We start from the raw sequence: 25,909 nt of genomic DNA on the forward strand, positions 1-25,909 counted from the left end.
GTTTTTCCTGTTAAAAACAGCATATGAAATGTGAACAGTATAGTTTAATATCCACCAGTATGATATGAAACATTAAATACTAAGTTCAGTGTAGTTAATTACATATGTTAACAAAAATATCATCTGCCTTAAAAACAGGTTTGAAACTGTTCTTTAGTGAATAGTTCTTTAGCCTTGTATCTTCATCAGTGTTTTCTAAAACAATCTGGAAATCTCACCAAATTGAGTTTAATTATTGTAATGATTGCAAAGGATGAAGTAATGGTTCCTTAGTGATTATAGGGGAGTTTTTGTAAGGATCAATTGAAACTATGTTGTTTTGTGTCTGTAGCATGTGTGGCATCACTCTCTTACCCAAAAGACCAGCAAGAGCTGTGTTTCATTTTATTAATTAAAAAAGAGTAATTCTGGGATTTGTTCTGTAAAATCCACTGAGTTTTTCAATGTTTTTCTAGCATAGAATACAAGAATACTCTCAATATTACATTATCTGTTAGGAAAATTATGTACTATGTGATGTATTACTTAAAGCATCTGATGGTGGAGCAGTTCAGTACAATGCATGAGTTGTTACAAATTGAACTTAATTCAGTGATGATAAAGTGATATTATATTCAATGTGGCCATTCAGTGTTGTTTTACACATAAATTTTAATTCCATTGGTCGTTTCAAATCAGTTGGTGTTATGTGAGTATATTTTAAATTAGTTCCTTCATTATGAACAAAGATACTTTATGATCAAGAAGACATGCAGAAATGAGATGTTGTGTCATTTCCAAACACATATATTGTTTCTTTTTCCCCTCTAATACAGACTTTTAAAGTAAATATATTTTGGGTTATTTTGAAGCAATCTACTGTTGTAGAGGACTAACTTAGAGGTGAACTGCCCATTGTAAAATATGTCAGTTTTTCTTTAGTTATTAGCATGGTCCTAACTAAGCAATTCACAATTTCCTTTGTTTTGTACCCTTTGTTCCCAACCTTTTTTTTGACAATGAGGACATTAGTGAAATAGTTTTAATTTGAGGGATGGAAAAGTAGAATTGATAACAGAAGTCAGATGCAGTTTTCCTTCTTGATTAGGCCATGTATATATCTTCATTGTTTTTACTGTGTGAGTAAAATATTGAAAGTGCTTGTCAGGTTGGGGGCTGGACTGGATTATCTATATCATTCTGCTACTAAGCAGACTATAAACTGCGATTTTAAGTAAGTAGGGTAAATTTGAAGCTGAGCCAAAAATACAAGGAATGTATGCATAGTCTGTGACCAGGTAAGAGATACATACCATCTGTGTGTGTATATGTATCTGCATATGCAAGGAGAGACAGAGGTAAGGCAACGTACTCTCTTGAGCTCTGATTTAATTTTGTGTCCCATTTAGTGGGACAGTGGCCCAGCAGTGTTTGTGTGGAGTCAGAGAGTGGGGGAAAGAAGGTTGGTTTCCCTAAACCTCGGCTCTGCATTCTCTTCTAGCTTGCTTTTTCTGTGTTATAATGAGCACTGCGTCTGGAGGAAAAAAAATAACACTCCCAAATTCTTATTCCCTCTATTCTTTCCATTTCATTCTGTGCTTTTTTTGCTGCTCCTAAAATGTCCATAAATGTCAGCCTCTACATCTTAATGCTTGTTTGTAGTTGTCCAAGTTTAGGACAACTTTACAAAGTAGCCCACAGGATGATCTGAAGGGTGTACCAGAGTTGATAATGTGCTTTGTTCACCACTACCAGCACATGCAGGACCTAGTGATCATGACAGAATGCACAGTAGCTTGTTGTTACTGAGCTTGCTGGTCTCACTGCATTCTTTCAGCTAGCATTGGTTGTCAGAGACTGTGAGGAAAAAGTGGGAGACTAAGGTTCTGATGAGAGATCCAACACTGCAGGATTCCTTTCTAAATGATGGTAAATCTGATTATTCAGGGCAAATGTATTACTTCTTTTATTTAGCTTTCAGACAGAGTCAGCTGCAAAGAGGCAGGAGGGAAGGTTTGAGAGAACAGGTTGTAGTCAGGGATGAAAGAGAAACAAAAATTCCTTAAGGCAAGCAGGGAGGCAGAGGAGGCTGTTGATTTGCAGGGATTTGCTGTTCATCCCAAGGTGTTCCTGAGGTGTTAAGAGATGGGACAGAAATGACCTCAGGGATGTCTGGGCTATCATCCAGCTAAGCTGTCTATCTTACCACTGAGATACTGAAATTGCTTGAGAAAATTAGCAGACATAATCAATCTTCAAGCTGATTGCTTTATGCAATTTGGGTGTTAATTTCATAGAGTGTTTTGTTTTCAGCAAGGCTGATAATGAAATAAGCGTTTATTAAAGAATTGCAGTCTGTCTAGTCTTCCCTTCTCATAGGAGTTAAACTGAAATGGCTCTCATGGAGTGACTGCCCCAAGTGTTATTAGCTGTCTGTGGTTCTCTTTGTATTTTGTACTGATTCACATTTTCAGCACATTAGGTCATAATTTATTTTTTTTCCCCCGTGAACGTGTATGATTGTTCAGGTCACCTAATATTGGCTATAGGCATTTTATCTTTAATGTGCCCAGCAAAAGTGAGAAAGTGGATCTTCTGGCACCCTGTGGGACTTTATTTTGGAGGAGTGGCAAATTATTTTTTTGTCTAGATAGGCTGTAAATCGTGTTGCTGGAGAAACTTTCAGGACTTGCTATGAACACCAAGATTCCACTATCCACTGTAGGCAGTACGAAGTCAGCCCCTTTAATGACTTTGAGAGGTTTTGATTAGTCTCTCCAAAAGGCTTCTTGTCTACAATACTTATTCTTCATGTTCTGGAATAGTGCATTCAGAAAAGAATACTAAATTAAACTTCATCAATAATTCTTAGATTCCAGCAGACACAATGAAAAAAGGTTGTGGGGTTAACACATTGCAGTACTTCAACTATTTTAGGTACGATGTCACCAAAGGTATTTAAATGTCATTTTTCTGTATTCCTTTCCAAGTCTAAGAGCTGCCATTGACTGTGAGTGTGGTATTTCAGCCCAAAGATATTTTCAAATGTGAATGAAACTTACTGTTCATTGCTATTAATATATGAGTTCTACCCTGTGTTTAGCCAGAATTAGATGAATTTTCTGCCTTAAAAATGCTTCCAACAGTAGCTTACATCCACATATCAATATGCAGTATAAAAACATTAATGATTCCCCACTACATCCACTTCTAGACAAATGACAAACATTAATAGGATTTAGCCCAGGCCTCTCTACATGTGAAGTGGAAAGGGCCAGGAGCTCCCCTGAAAGGAGTAGTTTCTTCAGGTGTAGTTCAGGTGTGCTGAGTTTCTGTGGGTGATCCACTGGAAGCTGCTCTTACACCTGGAGAGAGCAGCAGTGGAAGCGGGTGTGACAGTGGGAGCAGTGAGGTGATGCAGCAGCCTGACTGGTGAGAGGAATGGAAAGGGTCATGACATCTTCCTTTGTAAGGAGAAAACAGCAAAGCTGCTTCAATCATACCATACCTATTGTGGAAGAAAAAAGTAGTTTCTAAAAAAAGATTTGGCTTTCAGTGAGAACTTGGTGAGTTATTCAGAGGAGGGTGAATACAGGAACACCTGCCCAAGTTCATGCTCAAATCTGCACACTAACTCAGGGAAGACTTTCTGTTTAGACAAAGGGTGCTTAAGAGAAGAAAAGTAATTTTCAAGTTCTTCAGCAAGAGAAAGACCAATCAGCATTTTTGTTCAGAGCCACAATAGGACTCAAGTTGCATGTTGATATAAATCTCATTGGAGATTTTTTCCAGAGCAAGAGATTTAAAGTGTGAGTAGCTGATCTCTGTGGAGAAATAACATGTTTCTGCTTCACAGGTACTGAGCATAACTACTCAATAGCTGAGTTCTCTCAGCCCTGAGTGAAAAGTTACTGATTATCTCAGAGTTTACCTGGGGAACTAAGTCTACTTTCTTCAGGAAGGACAAGCTAAAAATATGATGAAGTTCCTGTTGCTTCCCTTATTTGCAGTCTTCCTCCTCATAGTTCTTGAATTGAGAACTTTAACATCCTTATGTGTTAGAAAATCCTTTTCTGAACATAATGGTAAAGCTCTCTGTCCTCTATTTCTGATTTTAAAATCACTTACTGTATTTTCCTGATTCTCTAACAGTTCACTTCCACCCTGAAGAATTTTTGCAACAGAAATAAATTTTTAAGCATATTATCTCTCATTTACACAATGTATCATGCTGTCACCTACTGCAAGGAATGATAAATCATTTTTAGGATAGTGTATGTCGCTGAAAATACTAGATTAGAATGAAACATCTTGACTTTGCTTTTAGAATCAATGATAATGCAGATACATTAAAAAAATTGAAACAATTATAATTGAGATAAAGAAAAATGTTCATAAAGCCAGAACTCACATATGAGGCCAAAGTCCTGCAATGGCTTCAAGATTCTTGAGACATGACAATAATTTTTTGCCAATTATAGCTGTGAAAAGTGGATGTCAAACATTGTCATTTGCACTTGGAGGATCATTTCAGAGGACCCAAAGATTGTATAAGGAGAGAAGACTGCATTAAATCTGTTGTAAGAAAATTCATATGAAAATGTGTGATTTCATGCCCTGAGATGCATTGTCATTGTCTCTGCATATGTTTCTACATGAATGGGATATCCACTTTCCTTAGGTGCATTTCTGTCTATTCTCACTTTCAACACACTTCATCTCTCTACATTTGTTCCCCAACTTCCTCTGTGCTCCACAAGGTACCCAAAGCTATTTAACACTCAGCCATAATCTATCTAATTAATGTAGCTATTTTTCAGTTCAGTGTTTAAAATGAAGTGTCAGGCATTTGCAGCCCAACAAAGAAGTGTTTTTATAACTTACAGTAAAGGGCCTGTGTCACATGTTGTCAGGAATGGAGTGAAATATGAGGATGTTAAAACATGCAAACTGGAACAGAGGTTGAGAATAGTGCAGTATAAAGGAAACTGAGCTTGGATGCAGAATTCTCCATGCTGCCTTTTAGTAGTGATCTCTGAATTGGACTGTCACCAAAACCATGCTCTGATGTTGTTACAGTGGTTACTATCAACTGTTTTTGAAATAACAAGGCTTCTCCAGAGCATGGAAAATGATTGGAAACTTATGACAAAATTAACGTAAAATGGTACTGATTTACTTGAAGTTGTTCAACAGTACTGAAATAATTGAATAGTACACAGCTGGATTGCTAGCATTCTCCACTTATCTTCCTGTGTAAGTATTTTGTAGTGGGAAATACAATGGAAAAGTAAGTCCAGTGTTCATTTTTTGTGTTTTTTGATTTGCAGCAAAGTCTTTGAAAATTCTTTTTGACATAAACTTAGAAATACTGCATAAGAATGGAGTTAGTATTTATTCACCCACACGATGTGTGTGTACTTTTCCAGCATATTCTAATCGAGATACTAGGCTTTTAGAGTCTTTCAAAAGTGGCCTTTTAAAAGTACACAGGAGAGACTTCCTCTTCTCCTTCCAAGAGCTATTGCACATGGTATTTGTAAATTCTGACAATAATCAAAAATTAACCTCTTAGCTTTTCTTTCTTGTAGGGTGATAGCTCCTATGTAAAGGATCGTTGGTGTGTGTTTGATGGATTCATGGTCTTTTGTCTTTGGGTGTCACTGGTTTTGCAGGTAATCATTTCACTTCCTTTTAGAATGAATAGTTCCTTGATTACGAAAAATACATGGCACAATTAAGTAAATGTGAGTTGTGGAAAGAGAGTTGTACATGGATCAAATTGTTTAAAACACCACACTGAATTCAACAGATTTATAATTGCACATTGCAGCATATCTACATTAGTATTAATATTTATCTTGGTTATTTTTTCTTATTTAATCTGAAGTTTGTTAACATAAACCCTATGCAGTCAGAAGGAGAAAGGATCTTCAGGGAGACATTTCTCTCTTATTTCACATGACAGTTGTGCTTATTTCCTTCCAGTGAGTCTAGCAGAGTGCCATGGTGATTAGCTCAGGCACCTAAAGGGAGAATTATTCCAATGGTAGATGTTTGCCATTCTGTAGTTGTAATGTTATAGTGAGTAGAGTGCTTTCATGCAGTATCACTCATACCTAACAAAACATTTTCCAGAACTCATGTTAAAAGCACAATGCAAAAAACCCAAAACATTTTAAAACAGTTTGATAATTTTTTTTTATAAAGGGGGGAACTTGAATGTATTGCAAAAACTTACAGCGTTAAGGTATAGGTGAAATTTTTTCCTGCAAATCAATCAGTCTTTAACTGTAGCAGGTTTTCTGGGTAAGAACAGGTTGAAAAATCTGACATTGAGCTTACAGTAGCATAAGGATTGTAAAAGTTATGTAGTGGTTGCTGTTGGGCACTTACATAATTTCTGACAAATTTAAAACACTTTGTAATTTTCTGCTTTTTGCCGAGGGGGTACTTTGGTACACCTTGTACAAATGCAGAATGAAGGTGGATCATTACAGATAAAAACTGTACATTACCCAGTTTGTGCATTGCCAGATTCCCCTCCATTTTCTTAGTACTTTGAGCAAGCATTAAATCAAGCAGTTATTTTCCAAGAGTGAGAGACAAGGATTAAAACAAGACATTTGCACCCAATCCTTCAGCTAAATACTCTTTATTGAGTGCATAAACTGTCAGTGTATTGAGGAAATGGTTCCTTGTTCTGTGCCTTAGCTGAAATTTGTATTGTAATTGGAGTCTAGGAGAAGATGATGTACAGTTTTTTCATGCACTTGAATTAAATGGAGAATTTATAATCATGTTGCAACTCATTAGGCAGTCTGTGTACATGTACTTTTTTATCATAGTGCTGTGAAAACCTTAGTGCTGTGCAATGTTAACAGAAAATTATTTTCATACTGGAAATATATTAATCACTTCTAACAGTGTTGTGGGAAACGTGTTGAGTAGGACTAGCACAGAAATAGGTAGTTGGCATAAGCTTGCACAATCTTCTTGAGTAGTTTGAGACTCAAACATTATGAACATGGGCAGAGTATGTTTTGTGAATTTCAGCAGGGTAATTTAGAAGTGAATTAAAGTATTTACAAAGACTTTTATTTTTAAAAAGAGTGGTAGCAATAAACTGTAAAATAAGCCAAGATTGAAAATGAAAATAAAAAACATGTAGTATTAATACTTTTAAAAGCAGTGGAAGTGAACACAGGTGCAGGACAGGGTCAACCAGACAAACTACTGATTCTTTTCTTTGTAGGTGTTTGAAATAGCTGAAATAGTTGACCAAATGTCCCCTTGGGGCATGTTACGGATTCCACGACCGCTCATTATGATTCGAGCATTCCGAATATATTTTCGTTTTGAGCTGCCAAGAACCAGGATAACAAATATCTTGAAGTAAGTAAGGCTGTTGTCTGAGAAAATAACAGAGTGTATTTCAGTTTTGATTTAGAAGACTCTGTAGTCAATCAATGACCCCTTGTGCTTAGTGGGTATTTTTCTCCTGAGTTTTAGTTCTGGCCAAAAAATTCTTGCTATTTTTCATATTTAAGGAATCATCAAATTTTATACAAAATGATAAGAACTTTTGAATGTTTAAATAAACTGTGTTTTGCTAATAACTGTAGCCAACAATTTTAAACCAAAATTGAAACTGGCAGTAAATTCTGTTCCATTAATATGGGCACTTAATAATCAAGATGAATACCCTTCAAAGGGTAATATTTGTAAATAACATGAGCGCATGCCCTGACCATTCCAGATATGAGTATGCATGTATTGCTGTGTATACAGAGATGCAAACAAACACATGTAAGTGTGCTTGGTACAGCATGTAATGGCAAAAAAATGTCATGGTAATGTGAAAGAGTTTTTTGGTCTTTGTTTGGTATCAAGTTTATTTCATCACTGTATCTTGTCTGTATGAGTCATTAAATACCATTTTACAAAAGTCAGATTTTATGCATTTTATCTGGGTATTTTTATTCCACCCTTTGCAGTTTTCAGCTGGTTTAATTACTGTAACTTAGGGGTTTAGGGAAAAAATTTTCTATTTGTGCACTAAGTGAGAGAACAGTTTTAAGGACAAATTCTCTGCAGGATGAAATACTGCTCTCTTTGCATGAGTATATTTTCTATTCTAGAGCTCTTCAGAGGAGGCGTCACATTGCCTGTGATTTCAGTGACCTGTTTATCTTTTTACCAGGCGTTCTGGAGAGCAGATATGGAGCGTTTCAATTTTCCTTCTGTTCTTTCTTCTCCTGTATGGAATCCTGGGAGTGCAGATGTTTGGAACTTTTACATACCATTGTGTGACTGATGACACGCAACCAGGGTGAGTTCACCTGTGCAGGCATGACTTGGGCCTGTTCTTTCATTGCATATGTTTTATTTTAGTTGGCACCAGTAGATGTAAAATGGATTTAATAGATTGAAAGCAGTCCAGCAAAATACACTAAGGCAAATTGAGGAAACAAAAATAGTAAGAATTATGAAAAATACAAATTTTAACTGTGACAGAGAGATAACAATTTGTGGTGTTTGGTTACAGTCTGTCTTAGGGGGCTAAGTGACTGTGTATGTTGGGTGGGGCAGGGAGGTGACAGAGCAGGAAAGCAGAGGGGACTTTTAAGAAGAGCATTGCCACTTGTGGCTGACCTGGGTCACTGATGATTCATCAGCTTTTGCACTCTTCTGTCTTTTCCTAGAATGTCTTTTTATGGGGCCAGACCTAAAGAAGCCCTAGAATCAGAGAATCACAGCATAGTTTGGGGTGGAAGAGACATTCAACAGTCATCTGGTCCAGCCTCCCTGCAATGAGCAGGGACTTCAACTAGATCAGGTTGCTCAGAGCCCCTGTCCTGTGCCCTTGCATGTTTCCAGGGATGGGAAAACCACCACCTCTCTTGGCAACCTCTTCCAGTATCTCAGGCCCTTTCTGAATTAAGAAAATCCTAAAATTTTAAGGTCTCTGGGACCTGATGCTCAGATTCAAAGACCCTTTTTCTCCCAATCTTTGCAAAATACTGATGATAAATATTTTATGCTGGTAATTGAGTATACATCACGTTCTTGATTCAACATGTACTCAAACACAAGATTACCTTGAAGTACAGTGTAGCTTCTTGAGTCACTGAGATGGCTCATAAAATTGCAGATAATATGCTTTTCCTGTCCTGCTGAATTGAGGACTTGACTGAGTCCTTGAGTACCATTACATTGTGAGACTCTAATACTTCTGTTTCTTTGTTTGGTCCCTGTTCCTTTGGTTAGCGAGATGTTGGCTCTGGAGTTGTGGCCTTTGTTTTAGTCAAAATTGGATCCTTTTATTCCTCTGTTGAATTTGTCAGAACATAAAATGAATAGAGCAAGCTTTGTAAGAAAGCAAAACACCACTTAATCTGCTAGTGAGCTGAATAAAATGTCTAATAATTTCAAAACTCTGTATTAAAGCCTTTTCTAAACTAGAACCTAAATACTATCAAATTGAATATTAGAAGGGGCAGATACAAAAAAGGTTATAAAACTATTTGAGAATTTGTTAGACCAAATTCCAAAATATGGTATTTTATTAAATTTAAAAAATTACTTTGGGACATTTTCCTAATTATTTAATCAGTAATATAGTAAAATGTGGAGCTGATCTTTATATGCTTCAATCATATAAGTTCCTTCATTCTAACTGTTTCTTTCTTTTTTAAGATAGTATCTTTACAGCACAAATTTTTGACAGTTTCCTGTAGACATGGGGAAAATAATGCCTTCTAAAAAATTTGCTGTGGTAAAGAGAAGGTCTGCAATTCTGTGAGTTAGAGAATGTTGTTTGAAAACATGAGTGGAATATCCAACACAGGAAAGATTGGGCATGTGTAATTGCTAGTATCACTGAATATAAGTTTTCCTTGAAATCAGTAGAAAAAGATGAAATGTGACATAATAATGTTTGCCATATGGAAATTTAAATTTTTAACTTTGGAGCTGCCCATAAAAATTTTGGCTAATTTTTTTCTGCATGTGTTTGGTTGCTCTCTGAATAAGGCCTTATTATTTTTTTTTAATGGTATACAGAAACCCTTTAATTTTACATTTTTGAAAGACTGAATTACAGGAAAACCTTAAAAGGGACAAATATCCAGTGTATAAAATAAAATTTAAAATCTGCCTAAATAGAGTTAAAGTTGGAAAAGCCAAGTATGCAGAGCTAAGGGAATTTTAGACCTGAGGTTGAATATCTAGCCTTAACTCCTTTTTCTTTCAATATCATCAAGTATATGTTTTAGCTGTATAAATATTAGAAATCTTGTACAGTTACATTGGACACCACTTTTTGCCCTGCAAGTGTTACTCCAATTATTCTGATGGATGGTGCTCCTCTGAAGAACAATCTACTTTTTTCTTTCTTATATGCCTCTGTTTTGGCATACTGCTCATTCCAACTCTGAAAATACTGTTTTCCTCTTCTTGTCTGTAATATTCATAATTCATATTCATTATGAAGACTCTCACCTATTTGTTCCTCTTTTAAATTTTGAGGAATGTGGTGCAGAAGCTGAGGTTGGAGTTAGGGTGTGCTTTTTTCATGCAGATCAGGGCCATCCTTCCTGGAGTCAGCTCCAGAATTTATAATTCCCACCATAGGCTAGGAAAATAAATACAGAGAAAGAAATAACAGTACTGGTGCAAAAAGAGGACAATATGGGCAGATATTTGTCCAAAATATACTTAGAAAGAAGGGGACATGTCACTTTTGAATCCAGGAAGTTTACTAGCTGGAATGTGATAGAGCACAAAAGTATGAAAATTGCTGTGCCAAATTTTACTTTTGTCTTTGAGGTTCAGTTTCTCAGTTTTATAAGGAGGGGTAAACATTCCTCTCAGAGATTGAATCTGTCTGTCTGTCTCTCTGTTTCACGTGGCTCAGTTCCAGGCAATGGAGATTGGCCAAAGTTGGCTGTACTTGTCCTTAAATAACTTCAGTCTTTAATGAGCCACAGCTGTAAATTTTCAATACTTTTTTCAATCCAGGTCCTGAACTCCCAAGTCAAGATTAGAAAAATGAAAAGCATCCAATTAGTGACCACCTGTGAGAACTTTAATTTTAGGGGATTTGCCTCTTTTATGCAGAACTCCATGGCAAGCAAGAAGGGTAAAATCTTATTTTTGTGGTCAAGACTTCTGATGTTTTAGAAATCACTTCTAAGTCTACTGTCTTATGAATTATTATTATTATGAGGGAGTCAAGTTTCTTTTGAAAATGACATCTTAAAATCTTCCTATTCTTTTTTTTTTTTTTTTTTTTAAAGGACAGGGTATCCTCATCAGACACTTATTGCCTCTTTGACTGCTGCAAGTTCTTTTATCTTTCCAATCTTCTCAATGCCCACACTGCCTGACCTTCTGTCTCTCCACCTCCTCAGTCCTTTTCTGATGTTAACTCTGACAAACAAAAATACTGGAGTGAGCTAACCACAGTCTGAGTTTTCATTCTGTCTGAGAAATCAGCAGAATCTGACTTGCTTACAAAGACTGAAAAGTTTATTGTTGATGTTTGATAAGTCCTTTTTTCCTTTATTCTTACAAAAATCTTCCCTATACGAAACATTGTCTTCTTCTTAGACAGTTTTATTACCCTTTTCCCCCGTGATTATGACCTATCTTTTTTCAACTATGGTGTAAAAACGTTTTCCTGATGATATCTCCAAACAATATATCTTTTTCTGTCAAGAATTGGTGTAATATATGGATTTCCATAATATGGATCTTCTTTAGTTGCTTAAAAAGATGGTATGTTTGAAATGTAATCTATATCTAATCCAATTATCTTGATAAATATATATATTGTAAACAGTTTGACAGGGGTTTTTTGTGGTTTTTTTGTTATATCTGAGATTAATTTTGGAGATACACAATATAAGGTGAAAATGGTTGTATTTCCAGATCTACTGTAATTTACTTTTGATAACCCCAGTATACAAAATATACTTTCATGCAGTGTAGGAGAGAGAATTTTTTTTTCAAATCATTGCTGTAGCTACTTGATGCTTTCTTTCTTTTACTCCCAAGATACATTTGGCTACAAAAGAATAATTCCAAAGTGATCAGTTTATATGTATTCTGAATCAGTAAATTTTCCTTTTGTAGATCTCAGTCTGCACTGGAGCTAAGAGTAAGGAAGCCTCATCAAAAAAGAAAGAACTAATAAGGCTAACTGCTATAAATTGTAGAACTTACCTATTTATTTTCTGAAAGTCATTCTTTAAGGTGCCTTTTTTTTAATACTTGATGAGGTATAGGTCAAATATTTCTATAGACCCATCTTCCTTGTCACCATGGCAGTCAATTTAAAATCCTTCTTTGCAAAGTTTCTTGTTTAAAGCAGGAGATGCGCAGGAAAACAGATAAGAAAGATAATTGCGAGTAATGGAAAGATCTAAGAGGCTCCTGGCCATCTTTCCATCTGTCTATGGATAGGCCATGAAAATGTCAGAAAACAGCTTCAAAGACACTGAAGCTGAAAGTTCACCACAATATCTAATAGAGAAAATAAATATGATTAAAAAGAACAAAAGGAATTTGAGATACTGTCTTACATCAGCGGTGGGAAAGTAAGAATGAGTAATCAGGTTTCTGAGAAAGGGAAGAAATCAAAGCCCAAGCTTGAAAAATCAATGTAACAGGACTTCTTTAACAGAGCACACTAATTTGTTGATTTTAGTGAACAGCCAGATCTGCTTTAATATTGTCTTTGTGATTTATTCACAATCTCTCTTACTGGTAGCATGTCTCTGGTATAAACTCCTCAGGGAAAAAAGTAATGGAAAAAATTTTACTTTTCCAGGCCTGATATTGTTTAAACCCCAACCAGAATCAATTAAAATACAGCATCAGTCAAAAAGGGAAGTAATTCAGTTTAAATGGAATCATGTCAGAAGAATGGATGAGAGTGCTGATGTTGTGACCAATAGTTGTGCCCAGGGGAAAGAGCCTTCGGGAGCTGGGCTCTTGTCACTTTCAGGGGGCATGTGTTTTCTGAGCAGAAATCCTATTTTTTATTTAATTGTTATACACATAGTTACCCAAAGCAATTACACTTTTGATTCATTTAATGCAGATTTTACACTGTTTTTGTTTATTCAGCTCAGTTTTAAACAGAAAGGTGACCTTTTAGTGATGGTCTAGGATAGAATGATGAGAACCCAATTATCTCAGTTCCTGGTGGCTCAGTAATGACATGTACTTGTCTGTATTAAGATTTGGAGCCATTTAAGTTTACACAATTCTCTGTTTCAGTGCAGACATCAAAGTTGATTGAAATTCTTCTCAGTCTGTCAATCTTTATGAGTTGTTTTTTCTTTTTTTTTTATGGGTAAACCGGAGTGGATTTTAAAGATTATTGGGAAATTGGCTCACTATAAATACAAGAATTTGAATAACATGACTACCTAATCTCCTCTTTGCTGTAGGGAATGTTTCATATTGAGCCACAAGATTTTTACCTGATAATTGCCATACAGAAATAAAGCTTGGTGAGTATTGGGTTTTCCAGAGAAACTTGCAGGAGTCCAGGATGCCAGAAGTCAGAACATTCTTCAGTGTATCACACAAAATTGAGGGGAAGACGTGGCATCCCCAGAAAAACAGAATCCCAAGAGTGATCTCCACTGAATCTGCCTAATCTGCCTGATGGGTTATTGGTAGTGTTTGATTTCCTAAATACAAAGGAAGCTAGGAAAGCTCTGTTCTTTATATAGCAAGAGAAAGCCAGGCAACTAATGCAGAAGGGTGTGGTTGTCCTGACATTCTTAGGTTAAATAGCAGTTATCACTAAGCAATACATCTAATTTAACCTTGAAATGCTGTGCAATAAATGTGCAAGCATTTGTAAGGAGTACCGTGGAAGAATTTTAAAAGAGATCTGTTTCCATGATGTTTCAGATATTTTTCCATGGGTAATCTCTTTCACTGTTTTGAAAACCAGGTGACTGCTTTCACTTTCATATTGTTTTCTGGAAGCTGAATGTGATGCCTAAATTTTATTCCTCTCCCAATCCTTTGGGTTAATGCAATTCAATAAAGCCTGGGAGATGCTGGGATATTCATTCATCTTGAGATATTTGTGAGTAGACTGAAGTTATCATCTCAGCTATTTTATTCATTCTGAGAAATAGTGGAGGGTGGGTGGGAAGCAGGAAAACAGTAGAAGTTTAAAAAAGCAGGAAGGAGACAGGACAAGAAAAAACAGGGAATTGTGTGTGGAATACTGTAAGCTTAATTTCTGTCTCTGAAAAAATTCTGTGGTGAATAAACAAAAATTTTGTAAGCAGTTGGAAGAAAACAAGGAAGTGAGTAGGAGCTAATATGGTTTTCTAAAGGATAAACCATGTCAAATAAAATTGCCAATGGCAGTATAACAGCCATATGTATTGGAGGGGAGTGGATGTCATATTTCTTTAGTTTAGAAAGCCTTTGTAGCAGTCTCACAGGACATTTTTGTAAGAAACATGGTTAAGGTGAAAATAATCATAAAATAGGTCCAAAACTGCTTAAAAAAGCCATGCTCAGTGAGATGCTACTAATGTCAGAAGAGAAAGAACAGGGAACCACATAAGTCTGCCATGTGCTTTTTGGAGTTTCATTAATATCCTGCATGGTGGCACATAGAATACACTTACTGCACTGGGAATAATGTGAGGTTGGGAAGGACTGCACATGTTTTGGAAGGCATGTTTTAGTTAAAATTAAAATGGTCTTGAAAAATTGAAGATATGATCTGAAAAGCTGGATGAAAGGCAGCAGGAACAATATATTGCAGTTAGGAAAAACAGCTGTGCAAATACAGCATAGTGAGTGACATGCAAAAGGTAGTTCCTCATAAAGTGAGAAGCATAATGGAGGAACAGAGATCAACAGTACTTTGCTCTTGTAAAAATGTAAAATTGTAGTATCTTACAACATATAGACATTGTCTGGAGAGAGTCTAAAGGAGACAAATATATATAGAAATAGAGCCCAGCTGATGAAGAATGTTGAGCAGTCTTTTAACTTAAAAAAAATAGTGGATATATCACAGGTTTTGCATGGATAAGTGCTTTTGCACAGAGTAAAGGAATCTGGTCTCTCTGTAATACACTAGAATAAGAAGTACATGTATGAAATTTCAGGACAAAAATTTCATGTTAGATAGGATATTAGGAAAAAAATTTGCAGTGGTAGGGATAAAGTTGCACCTGTCTATTTCTTAGAGAGACTCCCAGTTTCACTCCTGATGGTCTTTAAAACATGGCTGTGGGAACTTCTCTTTGGATTAGTAGAAATAGACTGGGACAGAGAACTATATTTTATGTCCTGCTGAGTGTTTGTATCTAACCTTATTTTTCTGTGATTTTATGTGGTCCTTCTTGACATAACAAAAGGCCAGGTATTGTTATCCTGAGTATCTGAAAATCTACTTGCCTTTGCTACTTCTCTTTTAAAGGGAGATACATTGGAAGTGAGGAGGACTGGATGCAGAGGTATTGTACATTAGGACAGTGAGAGTGTGGCTTCCTGTACTTTTTATTGTTTTCTCCCCCTTTGTGCACCAGCTTAGGTGAAAGCCTATTAATCAATGTTCCAACTTCATTTTTCATCCTACCTCACACTGACTCCCACCAAAACATGCTTTTTACTATAGAGGTGCTATTATTAATTTTGGTGTTCCAGTTTGGTGTTCCTCAATCTTTACATACATCTCCTGTCCCTATTAGCACTTTTTCAGCTGCTTATGTAGTTGGTCCCTCACTCCCCTGCTCTCGCTCTCTCATGTAAGATGGAACAGTTTTTAATAAATTTTAAGAAAAGCCCCCAATTCCAACATCACTCATTAGTGTAGAAGACCTGCCTTTGTACTTGGTGAACTACACTGTTTGTACTTGACACAAATGCATACCACATTTGCTCTTTTCAAGTGCCTAAAATACTTGCCAGCTTTTTGTCCCTGGTTTATCAGGCTATGCTGGATTCACTGATGTGTGATTTGACCAGTTTTCTTCACAAATTTGTACATCGCTGCCTCCTTCTTCCTTTCAGCTCCTTGTCTTCATCTCCAGTTTGCCCCAAATAAAGGCTCAGCATCCTCATGCCTTCTCCTTATTAGGGGTGCCTGCCAAGGCTTCAGGAACGAGAGTCATTACCTTACAGTTTAGCCTTTGTGCTGTCTGCCTTTTTTCTTGATTGTTGTGCCCAGTATTAAAAAAATATTATAACAGTACTGCCCAGCAGCAGTATTAAAACTGCAATCTAAACCAACTTATTGTACACCTTCTATCTAGCAGGTTAATGAGAAGGGCCTTTCAACTGCTATTTGAGGCCAAAGATTTGGTTACAGACTGTCAATGCCTCATTTAGTTTTTCTTTAGAGCAGGAGGTAGACTTGAAGGCTAGACCAATTTGAGATTTTACATTTGGGTCTCATGGAAACCCAGCAATGTTTTAGATCCCTGAAAAAGTTATTTGAGCTTACCATAGGTCTGCAGCTTTGATGGAAGTAATTCCCAGATGAACTTAAATCTTGGGATTTTCAAATCCTACAGTGCAGATTATTTGCCCTATGTTTTCCCTGTAGTGGTTAGACAGCACCTTAGATGATGTTTTCCTGTATTTTATCCAGAGAAATCTGATACATAACATCAGGGTTTTTTGAAGTGGTCCTGAGCCCACTTGGAAAACAACTAGGATACAGTCTTCAGCTTAGGTTGTTTCATGCATTTCAGTTTATGACTTTACAATTTAAACAAGAAGAGAGGTGTTTTTTACTCTTTCTTCTAAATTTTCTAAATAAATAGTGTATTGGGTTATAATAGTGCTGTATGTATGGGATCACTTTGACTTGTAAATAAGTCTAATTTAATATACCTCAGTGACATGCAGATTCATGCAAGCTAGCTGAATTTGATTTTAACTCTTCCTGTTTATTTATTGTATATTAAGGATTAGAGTGACAGCCTCCTTCATTGTGTAAATGCCATTAATTCATTTTGTTTTGATTCCTCTGAAACAAGTTTTGCATTTGCATACATATCATGAAATTTCCATTTGAATTCAGCTCCATCGTGAGTTGTTGCAGTCACAAAAATGGGGTGTCACAGAGTTATGTTATGTGGAATTTGATGAATTCTCAAAATAGTATGTCTGTGCATGCTACTTTAAAAACAAATGCATACTGGAACTTCTGAAATTTTCTTTTTTGAGCTTTTCTTGCTACTGTTTGCATGTACATTTCAGCACTATCCCTAGGAAATATTTCTTCTTTTCTTCATTTTTCTGTGGTGAACTTCAGTGACTTTGCTACTTTGAAGGGTAATGGCTGAGTAAGTTGAATTTAATTTCCTCTAATGCCAGTTAACAAGTGATCAAACCAATGGCTTGTCAAATTTGTTGAGTAGCTGCAACCATCCTATTTTCATTTGGGCAATGACAGTATTGCCTTTATGTAACATAAGTGATCTGCCATGAGGACAGAATCTGACTTTGATTTAGCACCTGTGCTAGGAACCTAAATGCCTCTGGCTGTGAAAGAGAGAAAGTTGCCTCAAGAGTGTGGATGAACCCACTGATCTTGAACCTCTGGAGATGTATTTCTCTCTGTCTTCATTGTCTGAAATGAGGTAGGGTAAGTCAGGACATCAGAGCTGGAGTCTTTACTTGTGCAGCTCCCTCCAGGGGTTCAGCGAAGAGGTGTTGCACTCTAAAGTGTGAGATAAGGTCGGTGATTTAATCTGTTCAAAATTCCTGTGTAATGAGTAACAATAGAAGGAAGATCAATGGTACATTTTTAGATCCAAACTTAGGTCACATGTGAAATGAAAAAAATACTACAATCAAAATTAAACTTAGCTTTACTCAGTATTGCCTCATGTACTACACCTCTGATGTAATGATGCCTTATTACTGAATATTGGCAGAAGAAAGTACAGAAGGCTATTACTTTTCTGAATTTCTTGAATAAACATGTAAGCAATTTTCCTCTTTAAAATTGGCAAAACAAAGTAAGAATATCCAAGTTCCATCCACAGACTCCAACTTAGACGCTACAACATTGTGAAAACTGGCAAAAAAAGCCCCAGTCCTGAAAGTGAACAGATATTAGTGAATAAAAGATCCAAACTGAATTGCAAGATATTAAAAAAGCCATTGGGAAAAATTACTGAAAGAAAATATGTTAGCAGTAGTAAAATATTACAGTATCTGTATATTGAATTTAAAATTGGAAGTAACTATTGGATCATCTAGTCTTCAATTTGTTTCCCTTCTACAATACCTTATAGCTTGTATCAGACTCCAGTGCATCTCCTAGGTGTGTGTCTGTTCTTGACTGGTTTGCAGAAGAGCAGTCATAAGCAAGGGAACTTTTTGTTTCTTACAAAAAACATTTCACTGTTAAAAATTGTTCCTAATTCATCATTTTAATTTGTCTGGCTTCAACTGCTAGCTTTCTATTCTTATTATACTTTTTTATGCCAGATTACACAGAGTCTTAATTCCTAGTATTTTCTCTGTGTGAATCCACTTACAACAATTGAAGCACCTTTCAATATGCTTTTTAATAAGCTAACATTATTTAGCTCTTTAGGTCCTATATTGCAAACCATCTTCTTCAGTGTTGTCATATTCAATTTTTTCTGAGTTCCTCAGTTTTTAAAATATTAAACTGTGATCAAAATATGTATGTAATATGGATAATAATTTGTATTAATTTAATACAGAGAGGAACATTATTTCATTGTTGCTTTTGTGTGTACAGTCTGGGGAAGCAATTTTTTCCTTGATGTCATGTTATTGGGAATAGGAGAGGATGTCTTGTTATATACCCTCATCCTAAATTTTGTGTGACACCCTCTATAACACAGTATTTCCATTCTCTTATTCCTTTTAACCCACAGGCTGTAGGCCATAAGATTTGCTTTCAGGGATCCTGCCATTATAACTTTGCATCTGTCTATATTAAAGCATATTTTGGGTTGTTTGATCAAGCTAACCAAGTAATTCTGATAACCCGTCATAATGCCTTGTTCTTATTGTTATTTATGTTTCTATCCTTATTCTTAATTTTATGTTTTCTGTCAATGATTTTGGTAGATCATGGTGATCATTTAACAGGCAAGTATTTTTTTGACATGTCATTTAGTCACTTTTCAGCCCATTAGCTGGTGCTTTATTGATATTGTATAGTGCCAACTTTTTAATCAGTCATGTGTTACTGAATGAATTGCTTTACAAAGTCCAAGATAGGCAATTTTATTTGACAAATCTCTAATCTTACAAAAATCAGGTTACTATAATGCGAATTATTTTCTCTAAATCCATTCTGACTACCATTTATTACATTAATGTTCTTTAGTCTTTACTAATTAGACTTTTTATCAGCTTTCTCTTTCTTTTTTCTTGCTTGGTGCCAGCCTAAGCAGTTGGGCTGCTTGTTCTTTAAAAATTAATGGCACGTTAGCATTCTTCTGGAATTTCCCTGCTATTTCAAGATTTATTAAAAATTAATGGAAGAGATGCCCTCAGTTATTTGGGCTTGTTGATTTGAATATAATTATCCCTAGCAGATGCTGTCTGATATTCTCTTCAGTTACTAATTCTTGATTAGTAGAATCTGTGTTTGCCAAGCTATAATGTGAAATATGGAATGTTGCCAAAGCTAAAGCTTTGTGTTTATGTTGTTTATAAAGCCATGAGTCCTTAAGCATGCCCTATCTTATCTTTTAATGTGCTAAAAGTAATGAATAGATATGAGACAACCTTTTACCAGAAAGAATTGAAATCTTTATAGTTATAATTACAGATATAATTATGAGAAATATTAAATATGGATGAAATTTTCACACAGTTTAAAAGATAACACAGATTTTTTTGTTGGATTAAAAACAGGAAACTGGCTCTGAAAGTATGGTACATGAGACTTTAGATTTAAATTTGACCAAAAGTAAAACATAATATCTAAAAAATGAACGTCGGGAATGCTAGGATTATGAAATATCAGAGGAAGAATTCTGCTTAAACAAATCTGTAGTCCTTAAATCAGAGAGGTACTCTCTGAAATCTCTTTCACTTCGACCTGTGATTTTGGATGACAGTTACCAGATTCTCTAGAACCTGTAATAACTCCTGCAGCAGCATGGTTCTAAGTTGCCATCTCTTTCTGCACAAATAAGAATGTATATCAGTAGAACTCAATAGCAGTATGGTGCTATTTCACTGAAGTTAACAACTGTGTGTCTGACTACAGTGACTGAAAGTTCACTCACACTGAGTGCACATTGAAAAAATTATGCCCAATCATAATGATAAACTGCTACTGCAAATTTTAGAAATATCAATATCAGTGATTTATTTAAGATTGTCCTTGTTAAGCTGAGGTCATTATGGGGTAATAATTATGAAAGTGGTAAAAATAAACCTTCATTATAGAAATAAAGCTGTTACAATTATTATAGCACAGTATTGTTATTATTCGAACAACCGTGCAGGAGCAGCTGTTACTATTGTTAGGCCTGTAAGATCACTAGTGTAAAAAAGTAGTCTAGGAGCCATCTCTTAACAGCAGTTATATGTTCAGAGTTTCCCATTTTGAGAAGGAAAAGGAGAAGGAGAGAAGGACTTGATTGGATGAGCACATTAAGAATTAAGATATGGCTTTGGGAATAAGAGACACATATAAAAGGAAAAGGCAAAGGAAATTTGCATAGGTGCTTAGATTGTTTTCATGGTTACTATGCAACGAATAAACTTTAACCTTTCACCATTTTACTTTTTGCAAGGATCAGGTAAAAATCGAGCAATTTTCCCTCTAGGCTTCCTATCTTTCAAGTTCCCAGAGTTGCTGAAAGCAAATGTCACTTGGAATACTAAATAAAAATTCTAATATATTTTACTACCTAATGGTATCATCAGGTGTATAGTAATTGTCATGAACTATCTGAGCTTTTAAGAGGATAAGTTCTAATTAGAAAAGTAATTTAAAACTTCCCTTCTGCACAATGTTTCTGTATAATATTGTCATAAGAATCTTAATTGCAGATTTTCTCATTTTTATTGGTATAAAATTACAGCCATTAATTATAGTTATGCCAGTTTTCTCCTTTACCTCTGTAAATTCTCTTCCTTAAGGAAAGTCATTTGTTTGGAGATCAAGGTTATATGCTCTATAACTGGCTGGAGGTACAGGGGGAAAACAGACTGGTGACTTGGCTGATCATAGGAAGTGTCTTTTTTTTTTAACTTGAAGGGTTTTTAACTTGATGCACTTAGCCATGGGTAGGCATTTGGTGTTACTGATGTATCCAAGATGCTGAATAGGACACAGGGCTCTCAGAGACCTGTGACCTCCAAGATGGTCTAAATGTTAAGAGCTATCATGAGGCATCCCCAAGCAGTAAGCAGTGTGAGGAAAATAAAATTGAGTTACAAGTTTTGGCTATTTGCATGGACTCAGTTATGGGAGGGAGCTTTAAAACTAGAATGTGAAGTGCTGGTGACTAAACAGCTTAGTCTGCATTTGGTGTGGAAATGTGTTTTTTTGTATGATTCAACGAATTAGAAATGCATTTGTAAAAAATAATTTTTTACTTGCTACCCTGGCAATTAACATTTGCTATATCAGATTTGTGACCTGAGAGGTTCCACTACCATTAATATACATCTATACATATTTTGCTTTTATATTTTGTTGTTTCAAAAAGGTCTCCAAAAGATTGTTAAAAACAGAATGCTCATGACACAGCTGACCTTTCTTTCCAGTATGAAGACAGCTTGTAAATTACATCTCATTTCATAAAATACTGATAGAAGATAAAATTTAAAGCTTTAAAAAGTAGGTTCTTGGACTATAATAATTGTGTTGAATAGTGCAAGGAATTTATTTCATGCTAGTAGATCATGCTGATTTTCAGAATAAAGACAAATTAATTAGATGTCATTGACCTATATATGTAAGAGTGCAGTATATTAATATTTATCAGATAACTTGTCTAAAGTCAATGTAGAAATGAAGTATTACTTCATCAAAAAGCATTTATTGAGAAATCCTAGCCCAGCATCCATTTAATTTGAGCTTCAGGAACAACTTCTGTGTACCATGGGGTTCACTGGATTTATTTAAAGTTTATTGCTCGAATCTCACTAGCTTGGTGCTTTTCCCTTGTGTTCTGGCAATATGGCAAAGCAGAAGCATCTCTTCTGAAACATACAGGAATTAATTTTTTTTTCAGTATTGCATCTTCAGAGTTAGACAGAGTTAGGCAGAAGAAAAAATTATAATTCTTGATATCTAAAAGAAAAATCTTTATTCTTTCTATATAGCAGTGTCCATTTTGTGTTTAGGTTCTATCCCTTTCTGAATTCATTGCTTGACATTAAATCACAGTTATTGAGAGTAACCTTTAAAGTCTTCAGAACTGCATAATCTTTCTCTGTTGTCAAAGGTTGTTGTTATCCTTCATCATATGCTTGGTGTGATTTTGATGAAGCTGGATTCATGGGGTCCCCCAGGTCCCTAATGGAAATTGATAGCACAGAACACAATGCCAATTCCTCTGAACTCCAGTTAATGTATTGCTCCCTCTTTGGAAGCTGCACAGTTGCTACTTATTTGCTTCATGATCTACCAGCCATTTTTTGTGTCTGCTGTGATATTTTTAACATGTAGTAGTTTTCCAGTAAGCAGCTGGGCAGTGCCTGGCTTTTTACAGGGAAAGACATGGGGTTCCTTTTGATGAAGACAGAAAATCCTTCATCTACAGTTAAGTAATTTTTACTTATTAACTTTTTTACCTAATTAACCATTTTTATTTTTTATCAATAAATATACTACTTAGGTTTTGTTTTGGTGGTTTTTTGGATTTTCTGGATCTGGAAATTACATAAGAAGCTTTCTAATTTTGAATGGCTTCTTGTGATATCTTAGAAAATGAATAGAATACCAGAATTTTAAAAATCACATTTTTTCCCCCATCTCTATTTTCAGCAGAGAAAGTCAGGCTAGCAGAAAACAGGAGACTAGAAGCTACCACAGTAATTTATCTCTTAAGGTGTGAAAGCCCCTCTTTGAAGACCTGCCCTAATAAGGAGAAGGTGCTAAAAAAGGGATTGTTCTGAGCACATGATGGTTGAAAGACCAGTTTTGTAACAGATGCCATGAAAAACAGGCACTGTGCTCACAAGAGAAATCAATTCAGGTCCTTCCTGTGGTGTATATATGTATGTAATCATAACATTCTTCAGGCACTTAGAAACATGTCCGAGTAACAGGCCTACGTCTTTTGCAACAATCTTGTTATTGAAGGATGCTTATCAAGTGAAGTGGAGTCAATTATCTGCTTCTGCATCCTTGGCATTCCTGTGGAGAACTAATTTCTCAGCTTGCCTGTTGGGTTGATGCTGCACTCCACAGACATTGAATACTCTGCACAGAAATATTGTTGGTCTGTTGGGATGAATTATTTCTTGTTCATAAATTTATTCAGGTGCTCTATTCAGCAAGGCATTTAAGCACATTGCCTAATTGAACTTTAGAGATGCTTAAAACTAGTCATGTGCTGAATCAGTATCTCACTACTTAATTGATACTGAGTATGGCCTATGAAGGAATAAAATTTAAGTCATCTTATATTGAAAGCATCTGGTGATATTCTAGCTACTTCTAGATATTTGATATTCTCTAGTCCATGTGTACTAGTCTATGCTTATTTACTGTCTTGAGGCAGAACACAACTTGCCAAGTGACAGCAATCCAAAAAGGTCTATATCTGTACAGGTACTATAAGCAGAGACTTCATTTTTAGCCTAAATAATACTCAGTGCATGGAGACAGCTTTCTTTTGTTCCTTCAAAAACAGCTTAAATAAAAAAAAAAAATCTAAGTTAAATGAAGACTTTTCATTGCAGTAATTGAGAGCCAGCAATGCTTTTAATAATATGCCCTCACACTGCTGGCCTCTTGGGATTTGAGAGATTTTCTAATGCAAGCCATAATGTGTAATTCATTAGCTACCAGTAGCTGGGGGTCTGAATCTGCCTGAGCCAATAAATTAATTTTAATTTCTAAAAATATATGTAAAATATTGCTTTACATTAATCCTGTATATGATAATGGCTTTTGGATGGCAGTGTCATAAATCTAACATAAAGCATGCAACTGGGTATGAATTAACATCTTCTAGTTTAAGGGCATTAGGGTGAACAGATTAATTTTTAAATACTTGAATGACATGTGTTGAGCATGTTTACAAACGTGGAACAAATACACATATGCTTCTGTATCTGTCTTTTTAGTTATGCACATTGCTAAATTTCAGGGTGTTCTTTAAAACTCCATCTGGAACTGTACATGTCTGCATGTGCATCCATGCAGATAAAAAACATCTCTCTGGTACCATAAAGAAATTTCTACACAATAGACGCCACAATTGTTATTTATCTGCATTTATAATTGCCTAGGAAAAATTTTTTTTAGGATGCTTTTGTTTCACACTGACAGATTTCAAATAATATAATGCTATTCCATGCAGTGCATAAAAGCAATAAAAAAAATAAAGTAATTAAAGCTTCTATTCACCTAGTTTAGTTGTCAAAATGCATCCTTGACTGAGATTAAAGGAAAAGAACTTTCAGAAGGACAGTAAGACACTAATTATATTAAAGGCCAGGCTGAAAAATCTCACTTTTTCTGTGGACAAGCAAGATAATTTAAAATTATGTATTTTAAGACACTGACTAATGCCTCAGGATAACAGAGTGAATACTACATTTTTTGTAACTTTCAGCAATTCATTTTGGGTGTTTTTATATCAAAAGTCTGTGCTGTAACACAGGAAGTCAAAATTAACCTGAACATGAATGGAAAATTCCATTAACTGTTTTTTTTTTTTTCTCAGACCAGAACTCACTGTGATTAGCTTTTCATGTCTGATTTGAAATTGCCCTAGGACATATGAAAATCAGGATTTTCATATGCTGGATGAGAGAATACACGCTGTGAGAAGAACAGTTGTTGCTTAGCTGTGTGCTCATTCAGCAGAGTTGGAGCCTTTCCTCTCTTTGGTTTGCCCACAGCCCTATAGCACAAGTAGTGTGAATCCCCACTTCTGTGCTGTGTTGCTGTGCAGATCCTGGCAGGGACCTGCTCAGGGTGCTTTGCTGAGGTTACCTCTTAACTGAACAACTTCTGGGAAAATGGGCTGGTCAGTCTGTGACAAAGGACTGTGTGTTGTGATTATTAACTTGGCACTGTAAGTGATTTGGTCGAATCAACTGCCTCAGCTTCTCCTTCCCAAAGTTTGAGTGTACTTAAATAACCCATATTATGTGTCCAACCCACAGACATATATTTAATAGAACAGAGGGCAACAAACTTGTCCTTCCTCTCCTTTTAGCTTCTATGGCCCTTAGCACTGGGCCTACCTAAATTTCCATTGTGGTCCAGTGTGACACAGCCTCCAGCAGCTCAAACACAGCTGCCAGAGAAACTGGGAAAATAAGTGATGCTCAGCCTCTGACAACAGTAAAAAATGGCCAACACTGTGACATTGAGTTGGGGCACTGGCCTTTGTCTCATGATCTTTCTATTCTGAAATGTTACTGTCAGTTATATAAATCAGCTTGAACCAATTCAAACCAGTTCAAATTTTTTCACATCTTATACCAAATCATTACTGGACTGACCTAAAAGTAAGTCAGATCTGTTTCAAGTCACAGCAGTGCCTAGATACTAATTGCACTACATGGTAGTGGTTTGACTTCTTTCCTGTGACCCTTCATCTGTGGTGGAAGCCTGTCCTAAGTTACAAGAAGCTGAATATGTATTCTGGTGACTGACAATTATGGACAAGGATCCTTTTAAGGAGTGTAAAAGCAGGCACAGGTAATACCTTTGTAAGTCAGAGTCATAGGATTG

At 35.8% G+C, this 25,909-nt stretch overlaps 1 protein-coding gene across 4 annotated transcripts in view; it reads left to right on the forward strand.

The window, feature by feature from the left end:
* NALCN (sodium leak channel, non-selective) overlaps positions 1-25,909 on the forward strand; it is a 224,209-nt gene that overhangs the window by 23,541 nt on the left and 174,759 nt on the right. For all 4 annotated transcript variants that reach the window (XR_013776097.1, XM_079319725.1, XM_079319724.1 and 1 more), the window contains 3 exons: positions 5,571-5,654; positions 7,235-7,374; positions 8,183-8,311. Coding sequence is in view for 3 of the 4 variants with exons in the window: in XM_079319725.1 (XP_079175851.1) it covers positions 5,571-5,654; positions 7,235-7,374; positions 8,183-8,311 (353 nt within the window). In the remaining variant the exon portion in view is untranslated. The remainder of the gene's footprint in view (positions 1-5,570; positions 5,655-7,234; positions 7,375-8,182; positions 8,312-25,909) is intronic.

This window comes from Erithacus rubecula (assembly GCF_903797595.1).
Source record: "Erithacus rubecula genome assembly, chromosome: 1".
NCBI classification, from domain to species: Eukaryota; Metazoa; Chordata; class Aves; order Passeriformes; family Muscicapidae; genus Erithacus; species Erithacus rubecula.